General features: G+C 47.6%; 2 protein-coding genes across 2 annotated transcripts in view; both read left to right on the top strand.

Moving 5' to 3' along the window:
• LOC144097028 (solute carrier family 22 member 7-like) overlaps positions 1 to 502 on the top strand; it is a 31,477-nt gene extending 30,975 nt beyond the window's left edge. The window contains exon 3 of the mRNA XM_077629818.1: positions 385 to 502. Within this exon, the coding sequence (XP_077485944.1) occupies positions 385 to 492 (108 nt within the window). The 3' untranslated portion in view covers positions 493 to 502. The remainder of the gene's footprint in view (positions 1 to 384) is intronic.
• A 24-nt stretch (positions 503 to 526) lies between these two features.
• LOC144097627 (uncharacterized) lies at positions 527 to 17,684 on the top strand. The gene is made up of 10 exons (XM_077630282.1): positions 527 to 537; positions 1,263 to 1,417; positions 1,934 to 2,102; positions 6,248 to 6,467; positions 7,566 to 7,663; positions 9,916 to 10,118; positions 12,656 to 12,843; positions 14,653 to 14,792; positions 15,370 to 15,647; positions 16,446 to 17,684. Exons 1-10 carry the CDS (start codon positions 527 to 529, stop codon positions 17,336 to 17,338), a joined length of 2,355 nt encoding a protein of 784 aa, XP_077486408.1. The 3' UTR covers positions 17,339 to 17,684.
• The last annotated feature ends 693 nt before the right edge of the window (positions 17,685 to 18,377 follow it).

Genomic DNA, 18,377 nt, shown 5'->3' on the forward strand with positions numbered 1-18,377 from the left:
TACGGCACCTCTTTCTTCTTTCACTCCCTCCTTTCCCCTTCCCTTATGGCGCGGTTCAGGTGTCCAACGATATATGAGACAGATACTGCGCCATTTCCTTTTATGTCTGCAGACCCGACATCGCAGCTTGCTGCGGTGACTCGGGCTGCCGACGTCATGTCCCGGCGTGACCTACTTGATGCAGTGCGGGACCGCGCAGTGGCCCAGGGACCCAGCTGGGTCTAAAACTTGCTGAATAAAGTTTTTCTGTCTGTCTGTCCTCAAAAAACCAATTATTATTATTAATATTTGAGCGAGCAGGTTGCGTTGTGCTCAAATGACATGTTTTTACAAATGAAATTATCGTTGGAAGCGGCCCACATTTGAAACTTTATCGCTTCGCAGTGGGATCTGGTGTGCGACAGGGAGTGGCTTTACTCTGCAATCAACACAGCGTTCCTGGTCGGCTCGTTCTTTGGGCTCACCGTGTCCGGTCTTCTGGCGGACAGGTAGGCTCAGCCACCTGGTATGCAGTTCATTCGCCTAGATGGCGCCACAGTACATGCGTTGCGCCCGGTTTGCGCCGAGCCTTCACTTCGCTCAAGTCCCGTTTCGCTCCAACTTTGGGGGAGCGAAGAGGAAGTGGCGCCACAGAGATTGGTTGTATTGCGTAGTTATTAAACAATTCGTAACCATCGATACACCACACACAATATGATGAACGCATCGTCTTGGCAAGTAAATATTAACTAACCACAGGATCATGTTACAGCAAATGCAGTTTCCCATGCAGCAGCTCGTTCAAGAAAATAACTGGCTGCAATATCGACCTTGTGACCCGCCGCGGTGGCTCAGTAGTTAGGGCGCTCGGCTACTGATCCGGAGTTCCTGGCTTCGAACCCGACCGCGGCGGCTGCGTTTTTATGGAGGCAAAGCGCTAAGGCGCCCGTGTGCTGTGCGATGTCAGTGCACATTAAAGATCCCCAGGTGGTCGAAATTATTCCGTAGCCCTCCACTACGGCACCTCTTTCCTCCTTTATTATTTCGCTCCCTCCTTTATCCCTTCCCTTACGGCGCTGTTCAGGTGTCCGCCGATATATGAGACAGATACTGCGCCATTTCCTTTCCCCAAAAACCAATTATTATTATTATTATTAATACCTACCTTGCAGTTAAATGCTGAGGACAGTATGCGTCACGGCATGACAATTGGAACGCGGGCCCAAAGATGGATCTACGAGTGTTTGTTTTAATACAAAAAATTCGATCTCTGTGGACCGCAGAATCGGACGAAGGCCTGTGGTGTGCTTTTCCGCCGTGCTCGTGGAGGTGGTGGGCTTGTCTATGTACAGCGTCCAGAACTTCGTCCTCTTCAACATTTTTCGGTTTGTGGTGGGCGCGGCCCTATCGGCACTCTGCTACACGAACTACGTGCTGCGTAAGTCCACTGCTGCTTTGGATGGTTTTTAGTACTCATTACACACGACTACGTTCTTTGTTTGTGCCCGAAAAGGGTTGCCAAACATGGAGCCATTTCCGGAAAGCGGAAGTAAATGTCTTTTTTCGACGAGAAGGAAGAGAAATTGCACAGAGCCAGTAAGCTCATGATGATTTTTTGGAACCATTGCGAGTTGCTTGTTTGCCCGAGGCTATGTCCTTAAAAGGAGAAAACCCGCTTGCTCTCGAAGACTGCGTCATACAACAATATATAAATGATAACTTCGTCACGACAGAATCATGTGAAAGAGGAACGCGTAAGATACCGAAGGGTCATCCGGGATACATTGATTGAGGTTGACTGCAGTTCCTGTTCCCTATGACGTGTGTTCAGAACAGAGGGAATTTTGCCGAATCGGTAACGAAGTCGTTTCTGGCCGTCTGTCTGCTTGTGCGGTCAAACTTGGAGAAGCTTTCCATGCCACCTTGATGGATTCCCTGCGTGTCGAAACCGCAGTGGTGGAGTTCGTCGCACTGCCTTACCGAGCCCTTTACGGCACGACCACGTATTGTGGCTACAGCGTCGGCATAGCCTTGGGCGGCGTGATCCTGGCCCTGGTGCACGAGTGGCGGGACGCGCAGCTCACAGTCATGCTGCCAACCGCGGTGCTCCTAACCAGCATCTGGTGAGTGTGGTCATTAAAATGCGCAACGAAAAACAACGGGACATACACCTGAAGAACACGTGGACACCCCTCCCGCTCCCTCCCATTTTTTTTTTTCAAAAATTGTCAAGTGCTCAAGTGTCTGTAAGGCTTTGCCGGCCTTCATTACGAATTGTACGCAGGTGTCTCTTTTCATATTTGATTGGAGAGTAAGCATGGAGAAGTGTTGTCAAGGGGTTGACGTGTATAATTAGTCAACTTCAAGACTTGCGTTAGTCATAGTCTCGCATGGTGTTGAAAAGATGCATCAATGCTCAATGGTCATGTACGAATCCGGTGTAAAACAGAACTTGTGATCGCACGGCTGCGCTTTGGCGGTGCTGATGAATAATTACTCGCGTATTTGTGTTGTGTTGTGTTGGGTTTTATGGCACATAGGCAAGTCGCGTATTTGAATATAGGTGGTACTGATCACGACCATTCGGATATTTTGCGCAATACGAAGCCGTTATTATTGCTCGATTCCTGCTGTGGAACTTTGACACAGATATTAATAAAAAGGTTGCTCCAAGGATTTTTCAAATGGAAACAAGTGTACGGAAGGCTATCTGATCATATGGCACGGGTTAGACTTCCAGCTGAGGCGAACAAAGATATTAATATACCAAAATCGTGAGACACCCGGCACCACGCCACTAAATACGTCGATGTAAAACATGGAAATGCGACTGCGACAGAAAATTTGTAAAGATCGGAATTCAAGCTGCAGACATAGCCGTGCATCGTTTTTTTTTTGTGCGTAAGAGAAGATTTCCTCGGGTATCCATGCACCAAAAAAGTGCTTCACAATGCTTGTCAGGCTAGAATCACATGGCCAGATCCTAGGAATTCCCCAGACAAAACTCCGAGATCAGTTAACTATCAATGTTGCTTATTCCACCTTGAAAATCATTAGACGATTATCGAAGATTCTTTGTTTCTATAATGTCCCACGTTGCGACGAGTGCAGGTGGAGACTTAAGTAAACAGGGCACGCTATTCCGTTTCAAGTGCAATCGCGCCTTCCCTAGTAGAAATGAAAAAAAAAACATTGTTTGTCCATCAGAAAGGCCACCAACGACCACTACCAGCATGCACCTGCAATAGGTGTCAGTTTCAATTAGGAAACTCGCGAAGAAGGTTCGAAAGCAACAGCTTGCTCCGTTTACTTTGCGGGATGCAGGATGCGGATTTGCGAAAAAAAAATATTTCTACGCTTTCGGGCAAAGTAACTCCATGAACAACCCAGAAGCATGAGCGACCGATGTGCTCTATTCGGTGGAACAAATTCCAGCTAACTGGCAGGTGAGGCAGCGCACAAACGTATTTTGTTTTTCCGCTGACATGCATCCTGTAAAATTTTGTCCATGCCTGTACGGTAAGAGGCCGGCTTAGGAGTTCTTAAGAGCCGCAAAAAATTGTGGTGCCCTAGTTGGTCGAGAGCGTCGGGAGTTTTAGGTGCCATCTGACGACGGTCTCAAAAAACTTGAGTCCGCTTCTGCAGCCCGCCGACAGGAGCCACTTTCTACATAGTCAAAGCCTTGAGTCCAGTGTATGCTGTATGCAGGAGTGCAGCCCAAGTTTGGGCAACAAGCAGAGGCTTCAGGATTGATATCCAGCGTGGGAGTAAGCATTGTTATTGTATGTAACAATAAAAGATTTGGGGCTGCCTTCAGCTGAAGAACACAGGGGCCTTGAGGTATATATAAAATATGGGAGGCACTGCAAGCAATATCACAAGGACAAGTGCGTATCCAGGGGGGCGGGGGGGGGGGGGGGGGGGGGCTTATGGGGCTTAAGCCCCCCCCCCCCCCCCTCAAATTTTTTCGAACTGTCACACACCGCTGACCAAAACAACCACCGGCGCCGGAAGTCATTCTGGATTTTGTCACCCACAGTGTCCTTTCCAGACTAGAAGACATTTTTGGCGCGAACATTGCGAACTCGGGCTGGTATTCATGGCAACGCCCATGCACCTGGAGTCATGTAACGCAAAGGGCCCCATCCTAGCACAAACTTTCAAGGGCCTGTCGATGGCTCGCTGTTGCGACTAAAATTTCGGTGCAATTACTCGCAATACATGACCGCTGACAGCTGCTGCTGCGCAGTGCAAAGGACAGCGTCACTGGGATTTTTCCCTGCCCGTTGCATATGTACAAAAATGTAAAGGTTCTTGAACGACAAATATTAATTAAAATATTTGTCCTCTACTTACTAATTTCATGGTCTTTACGTTTTCCATATCAGCGGCACGCACTGCTTTGATGGTTCCGGACCGATATAGTTCTAGACTTCGTGCGATATTTTTTTACTTATTAAATGCGCAAAAACATGGAAGCATTAATATCAGTTATGTCTCCCACGAGTGAACGATAAGGCGATAGTTGGTATTACATTATTACAAGACATAAAACTGAGCAGGGGACAAGACACAGAAGATAAACAAACAGGACGAGCTCGTCCTGTGTCCTTCTCTCCTGTGTCTTGTCCCCTGCTCAGTTTTATATTTTGTAATCATGTCTGCCACGATTTTTAAGACATAAGAATACGTCCTTTTATTTAAAAAAAATACATATTTAACTTGTCTAGACAGTGCGCAGCGTTATCTAATACACAATGGCATTGTCAATGACAATGGCAATGCAGTTATTATTTTTGCGTTTTATCCTTCCACAAATTATATGAGGAGGCCGCGATGCAGCATGAGCCCCCTCCCCTGAAGAAAATTTCTGGCTACGCCACTGCACAAGGAGGAAGTAATGAAATTAGCCAGAAAAATGGTGCTGCAATGAAACCTATGAGTAAATAAGAGAGGTGGTCGGGTGATAGCAAGAAGCAGCCTGTAAATATCTCTAAATATCTACCTGAAAGCGGGATTTAGGGCGTGCTTTTTGAGGATCTCCCAAGCGCATTTCGGTTTTATCTGCGGACATCAAGCACTGGTGCCTGTACACTGTTGTCACTCAGCTGTTATAGTTAAAAATTTGAATGTGCGGCCCTTGGCCTTTATTAAGCGTTTTTGATTACCACTTTTGTGATTTATCCTTCGGTTATCCCTGCTATATCTCTCGTGCAGAAATACCTTGAATCTTTTATCATCTCCCTTATGTAATGGCCTTGGCTTTTAAAGGTATAATCAATGATGATGGTCGTGGTGACGATAAATGATGAGTACAGCTTTCCAGAAATTCTTAATGTTCACGTTCAGATGCGGCTTCTGCAATGGTAATGTCAATAGTCTGCTTGATATGTGGAAGCTTTTACAAAACACAGCATCTTTTGAACATTCTTCCAATCCGAGGATTCGTGCTTTGGCAATAGCAAGTGGGTGTATGAAGGAGAAAAAAGTGCGCGGGCCTGTCGGCTGGCACCAACCGAGGCACCATCACTACCATGTGTGAACAGAAAGCAGATAAAAGAAAGAGATGTGACAGAAAGGTGTGGAGAAAATAGTGACTTGTTCCAGCCACCGCCTGCGCCGAAGCGACCGATATGGCTTCGTGAAAGTGAGTTGCACTCGAGAGCTGGAAGTCCTGTTTTACTAGAGGCTGCTCTCGCCTTTGCGAGCTTCCGGCGTAAGGTAGTAGTAGTTTAACACCGAGACTGTGAAGGGAAGTCGGTTATTTAACAAAGGCAAGTTACTACGAGCAGACAAAAAAAAAAGCTTTAATATATTGTGAGATCGACAGTTAAACCTATTGTATTAAAAACTTAAAGTACTCAAAATTACGTCGCATCCCATGCGTTCACCAGTTGTACGTCTGATTTGTTCAGTGGCTCTCCCACGAGCATTGCCGTGTATAAATTTTCTCTGACAAATTTTCTCGGACAACTACTGCAGTGCAGTTTTAAGGTACATCGAGGGTGAATTGAAGCAGGCCTGAGTTATTATACTGATTATTTTAGTCGAAACGCGGGTGAAAAAGTATCATTTTCTTGACCCAATTTTATCAGCAATAATCTTCCTTGAACAATAATCTCTATCGAACAAATTTCAACAGAAACGAAAGAAGCAAAACAAATGAGTTTTCCTAATAACAAAAATTAAATGGCGTCGCCCTCAATCTCTAACTCCTATGACTGCTCAGCTGCTGCCTTGCTTCAAGGCCTCCTCCGTATCTGCACAGGATTCTGCCGGAGTCTCCTCGCTGGCTGATCACCACGCTTCGGATCCGCGATGCCTGTGTGGTGGTGTCTCTCGTGCTGCGCAAGAACCGGATGCCGCCCAAGTCCATCCGGGTCGTCTGCAGGCGTATCAAGACGCAGCCTATCAACATGCTGTGCCGCAAGAGCGTCGACGCGGATCTCGAGAGTGGAAAGAATTGCTCGCCTCGGCGAATGGGAATGGTGCGGAAAAACTTCGCCCCATTTTTAGAGAAACAACACTGGTTTAAGAAATGCTGGGCCGACCGTGCAGGCTGAGGACATCTAGTGCTACTCACTTGCGATGCTGTTAGGTCCGGAAACGGTACCGAATTTCTGAAGCGGAAAGCTTGACTACGCTAGGTAAAGAAGTCGTCGCGTAGGCTGGAGAGTGACCTTGAACGACCTTCAGCCCAACGACGTCAGCCGTGTATGACCATATGTCGTACATTTATGGTGTCGAACCTTTGACCCCTGACATTGATCCGTGACCTTTAGTTGATCTTTGACATTGGGTGACCTTTGAACTGACCTTCTACTCTGACCTTAAGAACATCAGAGGGGGTGTCGTAAGACCATGTGAAACCACGTCATAGCAAAGTGGTCGTGTGGGTATATATCGAACGGCTGTCGCGAGCGTGCAGCGGAGCTGCCATGGACGGGCCTCACACGCTTAGCAAGCGTCCTCGCTTTTCGCTGGATTCCTGGGTTAGCCGCGTTAGGCCACTGCCAATTTTCTTTAACAGAAATGTGCCTATTTAGGAGATTCGAAGTGCAGGTGGTTGCTTTTAACTAACTGTTCACATAAAGTGTGCCCATATAAAGTGTAACGTCCGGAAAAGCTTACTCAAGAAACTTAGTCGACCTGCGCCATCGTTATCAAGTGTTGCAGCCTATTGCATCAAATTAGTCCCCAAAGTAACGAAAACTGAGAGGGAATGCAACCGCCGTTCTCAAGGCAGCCTCGCTGAATACGTTTTCCATCCCGTCTATCCCCAAACACCGGCATCTCGGGTTAGGTTTCGGTAGCATTTACGAGCAATGTTCCATAAATGCAGCCTTGACGACTACGAATGGAATCGAGGGAATTTTATTGAAATGGAAACGTGGAATGTCTTATAATGAGTATATCGTGCTTTGGATGTGTCTCCACCAATAGGGATACACTTAAGCCACTGTTATATTCGTCTCTCCATGCACTTTCCCTTTTTTTCATAATTCTTATTGTCTTATTGGGCATTTTATTAAGGAGGCTCACGCTGGGCACATGAAACTCAGGGGGAAATTTTACGGCACCTGCAGGCTCAAGACCTAGAGCATCAGGAGAAGTCACTACGGGACCTGCTGGTCATCTTCGGGACACAGTACCAGCTTTCGGGAACGGTGCTGAGCCTTTGCTGGTGAGCACACAGAGGAGTTTTCTACTCTCACTGCACTGTTTGGATCATTGCAAACGCTGGCTGAGTACGGCTTTCTGTAAAACAAAGATGAACAAGTAATGTTCAACAAAGCGGGAAGGTTGTTCCGGACACGTCATCTGGAATTATCGTGACATGAATTTAAACTTTGGTCATAATGTACTACTGGGGACAAAACTGACGAATCATTCTCCCCTCCCCTCTCTTTAGCTATAAATTCCACGACTTCACCTAATGACACCTCACATGTGAATGTCAGGACATGACCATGAACACTTGGACGGCTGAAGCCTGTCCAACATATGTGCGTTTGGTGCGAAAATTCTGTAATTGCATCCTGAAATTTTATGGAAGTCTTCGCGTTATAATGACTTAAAATATGCCTTAACCAGTGGTTACGCGAACATTCCTTTGTATATATGGCAACTTGAAGTCCAAACGCCTTCGTGACGCACACGCATTACTCTCTACGTTCTCTTGGGCTTGGATGAATTAAGCATGCAACGACATGAGTTAACATTTAATTTCGCTTGAACACCTTGAAACTATGTTTGTGTCCAACTCTGACCAAAATTTTGGAGCGTTGCATAACGATATGGCACGAAAAGAAAATTCGGCTATATACGTGCATATTGTACATTATTTCAGTTGCAGCGATAGTTTTTCTTTTTTTTAGAAGTCATCATACTTCACAGTCCTTCGAGCTCATGCGACTGAGGCACACACTTTCGCGGACCTTAAAAGTTTGCTGAGACACCGGCGTTTATTGCTGCGGCTCATTTGGCCACACGCTTGACACTTAATTGCGTTCAAGCTTCAAAACGAAGCCATGGCGCGCAAATAAAGACGAGCCGAGACACAAGGCGCGGCTCAGACACGGACGGATATTGCTTCTCCGTGCTTTGTCTCTCGTCAAGTCTTCATTGTCGTGCTATGGTTCCTTTTTAAAAATGTACTACCTTGATGCATGTCCAAAGCCATTCGCTTCTGACGCGTTCCAGCGTGCGGGGAAAGTCTGAGGCCACGATGCATCACATAACCACATGCCCTGGTTGAAATAACGTCAAGCAAATGATGTCATTCATAAGAGCGATATTAGACAGTTTTAGCAGAGCGTATTTGTGTCTCCGCTCCGCTCACGGTACCCGCTCAGCCTTACCGGAGCGTTGGCTGTAAAACAGCTTTTTAACTAAACGGAGGCACACATACGAACTGCACGAGGAGCTCCCTGGTGATAAAAAGTGATACCAGATAATAAAAAAAAGAGCTTTATTTTTCCGCCACACTTCTAAAAAATATTTTTGGCGTGAACATTTTATAACATGTGAAGTGAAAGACACACGTTGTTGTTGGATAGACGTTTGTTAATTTTCTTATTTCGGCGCATTTTCTCCCAAACACAGAGATTGTTGAATGGGTTTGGCGCAACCACCTCGTGCAAAAGTCTCAAATATTTATCAGCGCGCAACCTCTTTCTTCTAGGTTCGCGGCTAGAGACGCCTGTGCGTTCTGCAGGGGTTGCGGCACATGGGGCATCTGTTGAACCGGCCGCCATGTTGAACTAGCAAACAAGCGCGAGAACAGAAGGATTTGCGTGAGCCACGATCGTCGCACCGTTCCGCGCTCCGCTAGCATTGCGTACGAGCGGAGCGGAACTGCCGGTCCGCTCGCGCGCTCCCATCTGAGCGCTTGGTGCATGCGCAGTAGCGCTCCCGCTTGCCGGCTGAGCGGAGCGGAAGCGCAGATACGCTCTGCTAAAACTGTCTATTATTTTTGGCACTTTATAAAAGTGTAGGCACCGCCTTTATAAACAATATACAGCCCAATGAGTCTCCTTTCAGGTCATGCGGTCGGGAGCGTTTTTTCATTGCTAGCATCCAAATATTTTAGAACTCTGGTCTTGATGCTCTTGGAGTTTGTTTCTGGATGCCCTTGGAGCTTGTTTAACAGGGACGATATAACACACTGCAGAGACTATGGGACTCTGCAGCATATGTCCGGCTCCGTTTTGTCACATGAGAAGATGGAGCCTGGAATAGACGTCCCTAAGATGATATATTTTCCCGTCTATTTGTTCTCTCCCTTCAGTGGACTCTGCCCTCCTTATTTGAGAATATTGATTCGCTCGTCCTTTCAGAGTTTAGGACTTCAAAGAAATCCATAAATTTTTGCTAGTTGAGCTGCACATACTCATCAAATCCTGCGCATGGCGGATTCCATTCACGGGTGTGCAGGTTCTCGTGCTCGATTACCTACTACAGCATCGCCCTCGACGTGCTCGCCCAGTCAGCGAGCAACGTATCGCAATTCCTGGTCGCTTCGGTGGCGCCAGTGGCGGCATATTTCCTCATCGTTCGTCGAGGGAGGAGGCAGGTTCTCTCCGGATCGCTCGCTGCCACCTGTGCGAGCTGCGTACCTGCCGCTGTCCTGCCCAAAGGTAAGCTTAGTTATGCGAAACATGGGGGCTGCTGCTACGGAGCCCCGGAAATGTGCAGAAACACAAATCATTCGTGCGCAAGGCGGGCTTCCATCTCGGATGGCTGCGGATAGGACTTGTACGGCAGGGCACAGTTCGAGTGCTGCTTGAGTCATTATGACATTCCATGAGCCGGAGGGTCTCCTCGGTAATCTGTGCGTTCAGGCGTACGCTCGAGAAATTACTTTCCGAGCGCTGATGGAACCCTGTCCCAAACCCCGTGGCAGGGGAAACGACGGCATCCCTTACTATCAAGCGATCATGACTTACTACCGCAAGAGTATAGGCGCCTTTGGCTTGGTTTGGTTTATGGTGGTTTAACGTCCGGAAGCGACTCAGGCTATGAGAGACGCCGTAGTGAAGGGCTCCGGGAATTTCGACCACCTGGGGTTCTTTAACGTGCACTGACATCGCACAGTACACGGGCCTCTAGAATTTCACTTCCATCGAAATTCGACCGCCGCGGCCGGGATCGAACCCGCGCCTTACGGGCCAGCAGCCGAGCGCCAGAACCACTCAGCCACCGCGGCGGCTCTTATATATAGGCGCCTTTGCCCACCGCCACACCACTCACTCGACACACGAGAGGGCAGTTTGGAGGCAACTCCAGAACAACTCTTATGCCTAGCCGGTAATAGCGAGCCGCATTCACCCGGCCTTATACCCAACACACTGTCAGGCCCCAGCGGCCGACCTCTACCATTATCGTTAGGCCTGCCTGCAACCGCGGGCTGTCGGGCCCATTCTGAACTTATCTCGCTCTTCCTGGAAGGATGCTCTGCTTGCCGCCAACCTAATGAGCTAGCGAAGGCTGGTTAGCAGGGCGAGGCGTGAGGCAAAGGCCAGAGGGCTCCTGGATGTTTAGGAGCCCTCTGACCTTTGCCTCACGCCTCGCCCAGGTGACCAGTCGGACGTTTAGGAGCCCTCCCAGAGCTATTTTTATTTATTTATTTTTATAAATAAAATTTATTCCTCTTCCTCGTCAGGGGCTTAAGTGGAAACTAGCAACAGAAATAAAGAGATAACGTGGGAATGTATAAAGAAAAAGAAGCGGACCGGGTCGTGAGCCATAAATGCATCTCTGTTACCTTTCATGGACTTCAAAGCAAGAGATGAAGCATGAGAAATGTGCTTCTGCAGATCATTTACTCACGCGCCGACAGGCAAAGTCTTCACATAGTCGACAACGGCACCTTATACAGTTTGACAGGTGTTCTTGGGTGCAAAAAGCGTACGCCTTGATCTTGAAATCTCGGACAGAAATACACAGAGTGCACGGCTTATGCTGCTTTACGGGTTATGCTGCCGTTGACTGCTTTTTGATGTGATCGGCTCAGCCTCTTTGCAAGGCATTTCTGTGCGGACATCTGCCGCCAGAATTAACGAGGGTTTATTTATGCCATATACATTGCAAGCGAGCCATATTTCTTGCCTTGTTTCGAAGCAAAGAATCTTACCCGTGTTAAGAGTGTAGCCACCACTTCCATGCTATGACTAAAGCTTTGAAGGTTAAGCATTAACTTGAAAAAAATTATGATTCGATAAAATTTAACTGGCGCAATGCGCGGAGGATTTAACATAGTATTTGCTGCCGCTTTCGAACATTCGAATTACCCGCCGATATGAAGCGATATTATTCATTGTTTGACTAACACGACCAGCCTCGAAGCAAGGCACCAAAAACACGGCTCTCATGGCGGCTGTTATGCACGACTACACTTCAAGAGCAGCGTTGACACAGTAGGAGAAAAATAGCGCTATCATCGAACCATTGGCCATCGAGAATTTGTTCGAGAGCCTTTCTGAGTATCGACCGCTTTGTTTTGGCGAGATTAAATAATGGCAGAGCGGACTCTCTCACTGTATGTTTTGTAACGCAAACCTTTATGTTTGGAGGCTGACTTAATGGCGGATACAAATTAATTAGCTAAGAAATGCTACCATATTTATTCTCAATAAGACGACAGTCTCGAATCTCCTATTCGTAAATGCGAATGCGCCAAGTTTGTGACAGACACAAGAGGCAAGCTTTGAGGGTACTTTGTGAATTTTTGGAGTAACGCATTCTGTGAAAGGCTGCGGAGACTTCATAGCGATCTCTTGCAGTGGCCAGCGAAAAAAATGTTCGTGGCACCATGGGTTCGCATCCTAGTGAATGCCTGTTTATTTTTGGCCGCCGCGGTGGCTGAGTGGTTATGGCGCTCGGCTGCTGGCCCGAAAGACGCGGGTCCGATCCCGGTCGCGGCGGTCGAATTTCGATGGAGGCGAAATTCTAGAGGCCCGTGTACTGTGCGATGTCAGTGCACGTTAAAGAACCCCAGGTGATCGAAATTTCCGGAGCCCTTCACTACGGCGTCCCTCGTAGCCATAGTCGCTTTGGGACGTTAAACCCTCATAAACCAAACCAAGCACTCTGTAAGCATGAAAATGGAGGAATTAGACTTTCAATATACAAAACAGCTGTTCAAATTCTTCTCCCTTGTTTTTTATTCCGCCAGATCAAGTGGAGACCTACTTCACTGTTATGGTAGCGTGGTTCTCTATTAACATTGCTTACACCGTGGTATTCCTCTACGCCGCGGAGCTCTACCCTACGACCATCAGGGCTCTGGGCTTCAATCTCTGCGCCGCCTTCGGCCGAATCGGTACATTAATAGCGCCTCTGATCTACGGGAAGTCTATGACGGTGAGTGATTTTTGTGCTCCTCTTTGTGCCAATGTCGATAACAGTGCAGCACACTTATAGGTCATCATAAAGAGTCAACGTCAGTGTTCTGATAAAAACAGAGGCACTGGGATCAAATGCAGCCGTGCATTTTTTCTTTCAAGACGTTAACCACTGCCAAGATGGCAAACCGAATGAGACGAATCCTTGTGTTGCATAAAAACTTATATGTACATCGACCACTGTGACAATACAAGAGCCGCATGTGGTACTGAAACCACCAAAGAGGGACCTCAAAGCTAAAGCAAGATGCCGGAAAACGTGCCCAGCAAACGGGACATCGTTACCGCATTGTCCGGTGGCACCATTTAGTACTGCATCATTGAAAAAGAACGCGAAGGGCACGAGCAAATAGAACGAATCGTTCGTAATGTGGGTTTGCCTGTGTTCCTTTATTCTGAGTGTTCCCCCCAGAGGCACTGGGGGGAACACACCGGTGCTATACCGCTATCCGTGCTCGTACAGAAAGGAAGCAGTGTGCTGAATAATTTTTACGTGGATGACCGACATTTCACTATTTGGAATTAAGCAGTTTTTTTTGTTGTTTCAAAGGACCGCATGATAAGAGCGCTGATCTTTCATGCCTAAGTCGTCTGCATTTTAAGTCCTGAATTCTGCCCGCTCCCATGGTATGCAGCGTATGCTATGCCGGAATGCATAATACTTCCACCTCTAGGTAATGACTTCTTACGTATTCACGCTACTGCTTTCAGGACAGTATGAGCTGGTGCATTCGTATGTTCAAACTCTATTTTGTGACATATTTACCACAAACTTTGCTGAACTTTTCCACTTGTAAAATAAGTACGACGTGGACTCATTCATTCGAACTCCTTAGGATGCTGCACCTAAGCTTGGTCTCTTCATTCTGATCTTAAAAGAATGCTCGCGCATTTTGGTTAGTTCTTGAACCCGCCGCGGTGGCTCAGTGGTTAGGGCGCTCGACTACTGATCCCCAGTACTGAAGTTCGAACCCGGCCGCGGCGGCGCGTTTTGATGGGAGCGAAACGCAAAATAAGCCCGTGTGCTGTGCGATGTCAGTGCACGTTAGAGATCCAAAGGTGGTCGAAATTATTCCGGAGCCCTCCACTACGGCACCTCTTTCTTCCTTTCTTTTATCACTCCCAACTTCCTGCCTTCCCTCACGGCGCAGTTGAGGTGTCTACCGCGAGAAGTGAGGCAGTTACCGCGACTTTCATTTCCTGATAACCAATAATCATCATAATCATATGCTTGACGCAAGTATCTGCAAATTCGCACTAGAGAGAGAAATGTCTTTTTTGAACTATGAAATTAGAAGGGTCGTACAATCAGCCAAAAACTTTAAACTTAATTTCGCTGAATGAAGAAATTTTTCGGCTGGCAAGTGAACTCACTCTCGATGGTCGCTTAATACACTTTTCAGCTGCTTGTGCCACACTGGTTTAGCTATTTGAGAGCAGTACTCTATTTTAAAAACATTTTGACGAAGACATTTTTGGCTGTAGGCTCTGTGAAAACTGCGACAGCGTACACTTATATCGAGTTGGAAGGCACGGGCTTAAATTGAACAGCAGTTGCAAATCTAGTAAAAGATGAAGCGTTGGTGCCTCCAAGGAATTTGCCTTCGTGACCAAAACTGTCTGCGACCACGACTGTTCTTTTCGTTTTATATTCGGTGTTTTCACTGTCGACGAAGCTTGTGACACTTGGTGACACGTGCAGGATTGTTACTTCGGCGGGTAATTTTCTGTATCCTTTTCCGCTTGCGCTTTCTCCCTGTCTCTCAAGGACAAGTACGAGTGGCGGTTGGCGGTATTCGCGACCTTGTCCCTGATCTGCGGCTTGACCGGTTTCCTTGTGACCAAGCTTCCGGAGACCAAGGAGGCCCACCTTCCAGAGGAAATCAAGACCGAACAGAACCTATTCGAGTACGTTCGTATTTCTTGTAGTCATAGCTGATATCTGGGAGTGTTGTTCCAAAAGTAGGGTGGTGGAGCACTCACAGCTGGCAACCCTTTCCCCTCAGGAATCTGATGGCAGTGACTATAAGTGGAAAATCTATAGATCGATCGATCTCAATCAATCAATCAATCAATCAATCAATCAATCAATCAATCAATCCAATCGATCAATCGAACAACCGATCAATCAATCAATCAATCAATCAATCAATCAATCAATCAATCAATCAATCAATCAATCAATCAATCAATCAATCAATCAATCAATCAACCAATAAATGTATCGTGCGCTTATATTTTACAGACTAGAGTTTCCACCTGCTGTGACCTTCCCGCAAGATCGCAGTATCTGTAAACAAAAAAAAAAGTTTCCCCGAAACCAGCAAGGCAACCTAGAAAATTCGATTTTCTGCTTTTGGAAATGAAACTGAGAGAAAAGCGAATTGAAATGATCCTTCTGCAATTTAGATGCCAGATGCGACGAAAGCGCGCAGCATATTCCCCATTAACCGTGTGTTTTCGCCCTGCTCTTGCGAACCAACAGCTTCGCCCCGATGAGATTCTCTGGCGGCCGCAGTCACAAGGACCGCCGGAGGGACACCTATGCCGAGACGTGGGCCGAAACTGGCTCCACTCATCTGACTAACGTGTTCCGCCTGATTGCGGCGATGGAGCTTTTCAGCAGCGGCAGGCGTAGATCTTCCAGACTTGACAGATTGGCTGCGGCGAACGCCGCTATCGACGATCGTACGACCATTTCCAGCCACAGCAACAAGCCTTGCGTGGGTGGGCCGGGTGCGGTGCCGTGTCAACGGTCGTCAGGTCTGTAGGCTTCAATTTACTTCATTAGCGCTTCTCACTTACGGCTTTGTATTATGATCCCATGGAAAGGATTTTATTTATACGAGTAACAAAGCTAGGCAAATTGAAAATGCACTTGGAAGCGATCTACTTTTCAAGTAGGGTCGTCTAATACAGGGGAGGAGGGGGAGGAGGAGGAGGAAAGGCAGGGAGGTTAACCAGACGAATAGCCGGTTTGCTACCCTGCACGGTGGGAAAGGGGTGAGGGGAGAAAAAGATGAAGGAGAAAAGACAGTTGCAGGAAATTAGTCACTATGCAAAGTCACAGCGTTCAGTAAAGTCACAGCCTATCGTGCAGGCCAGAAGCCCTCAAAAAGCGGAGCAGTGCTTTGGAGGCCTTCACCGCCGACGACCACCGCGGCCAGAGGCCGAGAATCTTCGTTTCCGTCCGTGGGCGCAGGTCGAGATGCTTCAGTGCACGGCAGAGAGACTGTATTTCGGTGTTGTAGGCAGGGCATTCACAAAAAATGTGAGCTATAGACCTAATACAGGAAAGGCTGTAGAAGAACGAAGAATAGTTTTATTGGATCCTAATTTACATAATGCATAATCAGCATGTCTAAATACCAAGGTATTCTGTTTTCCAGCGTTAATGTGGACACTTCGCACAGACTAACGACATTGTTTTATAAAATTCAAAGATGACCTTGTGTTCGAGAATTTAATATCAATAAGGTGCATGTCCTAACATTTTGTATCTCATTTCAGGTACAGCGTTTAATCTGTGTCCCTTCTCAACTTTTTTTTTTTTTTTGGCAGAGGACCTCACCGTGAAGCCTCTACAGGGGCCACTGAGCCAGAAGCCCGAAACGAAGCCGGTAGAAGCTGCGAAACGTCAGAAACAGGATGGACTGCACGTACCAAAGCGGACCTCAGAGCACGCGCTCTCTGCAGAAAGTGAGCCAGATGCTGCCCCATCAGCCACGGAACTCGCTGCAATTGCAAGGCCACAGGCATCATCAGTGAAAAGAAGTTCTGGGGAAACTGGCCCCAAAGTCGTCGGTAGCGTTGGGCTAGTAGGGAAAGCTGAAAATCAGCCTAGCAGAAGCCTCGCAGAATGCGGCCTCGCTAATACGAACGGTGTTTCTGCGCATCAAAATGCTGCTGGCCACCAACCGTCTCCAGCTATCGACGGAAGTTTCTTTGAGCCCGTACCGCTTCCGAACTCGGATACCATTGAGTCAAACCAAGCACCCGGCTCTTCTGTGCCCGCCAGAAAATCATCAAGCGCGGTGTCGAGTCGAAGAGGCTCGCCTGGTATGCGTCAAGGAAGGGTTTCGAATCCGGTAGTAGGAACACCCTCCGCACCAGGAAGCCCAACAAGGAGCCCTGGATCGCCGCTTAAACTGCACAGCGGATCACCGAGCGGCGTTCAGACACCACTGTCGTCAGCAGGCGCTAGCAGTGGCGCCGTCACACCGGCCCTGGCGAAAACTCCGGAAACCGCGAGTTCTCACAAGGGCAAAGCTCGCTCTCAAAGACTGCGTTCAGCGGACATGCCCTCTGGTGTCGATTCCGGCAATGTGAGCATGACTGAGACACCAGCACTTTCGTCGTCGTTCACTGATACTGCGCATACGACGAAGGATTCAGGTTTCAAGAAGAAGACAAAGAAGCGGCAACGACATAGACATTTTAATAACCGCAAGTAGTGTATACGAGTAGTCCAGGTTCTCGCTTCTCTATAATGAGGGTTTCAGCTTGATTTAAGACTCGCGTTTAGGCATATGTCCCAACAGTGCACGCTAGCATAGGCTTCAAGGCTTTTCAAAAATCTATCGCCGCTAGTCTTTGGACTTTTTTTCAGCATTGATACTATCTGCGTACAATAGCGCCGTAAATGATCCGAAAATATTCTCGCTTTCTGTTGGCTGATTATTTGGCCGATGTAAACCAAGCTGAATCGCAAGGAATGCGCGGTCTTTTATTTAGGACTCAATTACCATTCGTTTTAGCGGCAGTATTTTAGAGGGGGTTTCTCCCCTACCGACCTTTAGACCTTGAATGAGATTTTATTGTCGTGTGTTTGGATAATTTTTTTTCTTTATTATCAGGAGGAAAACGAAACTGTTTGATCCCAGCAATAAAAATGCACAGGTGCCCATACCATGTGATGCGACAAATCAGCGTTAGCTGTTTTGGCTGTGCAGTATTGTAGTCGTGTTGGTTGTAAGTGATCGCTATCCCGTCACAGCTTTGCATTGTATTTGGCCGTCCCTCTTTCGTTCCAGCCCTGCGTAGGTTTCTCGTGTATGGAGGAGTCTGGAGGGCGGAAATGAGTGGATGGGCGGTGGGTGTAGAGTCAAAGTGGGTGGGTGAAAGTGTAGGTGTGTTCGTTGCTAGTGGCTGGTGACTTCTGGACCATGAACTTTGGCGGAGCTTAGAGGAGGATGGGTTGTCGGTGGAAGTTTGCGATTTCAGGAGGGCGTCGTCATCATCAGCCTGACTACGCCCACCGCAGGGAAAAAGCCTTGCCTATGTCTCTCGAATTAACCCTGTCCTTTGCCAGCTGCGCCCACCGTATGACCGCAAACTTCTTAATCTCATCCGCCCACCGAACTTTCTCCCGCCCCTTGCACGCAAGGCATCCTCTTGGAATCCACTCCGTTACCCTTAAGGACCAGCGGTTATCTTGCCTTCGCAATACATGTGCCGCCCCAATCAGTATGAGGCCGGAATGATGAAGGAAAT

Source organism: Amblyomma americanum, chromosome 7 (assembly GCF_052857255.1).
Source record: "Amblyomma americanum isolate KBUSLIRL-KWMA chromosome 7, ASM5285725v1, whole genome shotgun sequence".
Classification (NCBI taxonomy): Eukaryota; Metazoa; Arthropoda; class Arachnida; order Ixodida; family Ixodidae; genus Amblyomma; species Amblyomma americanum.

What these genes read in the sequence shown, in the direction of transcription:
- LOC144097627 (XM_077630282.1), top strand. An exon ending in ACGGTGCTGAGCCTTTGCTG is followed by an intron (nt 7,664 to 9,915) that starts GTGAGCACACAG and finishes ACGGGTGTGCAG; the next exon opens with GTTCTCGTGCTCGATTACCT. An exon ending in ACCGAACAGAACCTATTCGA is followed by an intron (nt 14,793 to 15,369) that starts GTACGTTCGTAT and finishes GCGAACCAACAG; the next exon opens with CTTCGCCCCGATGAGATTCT.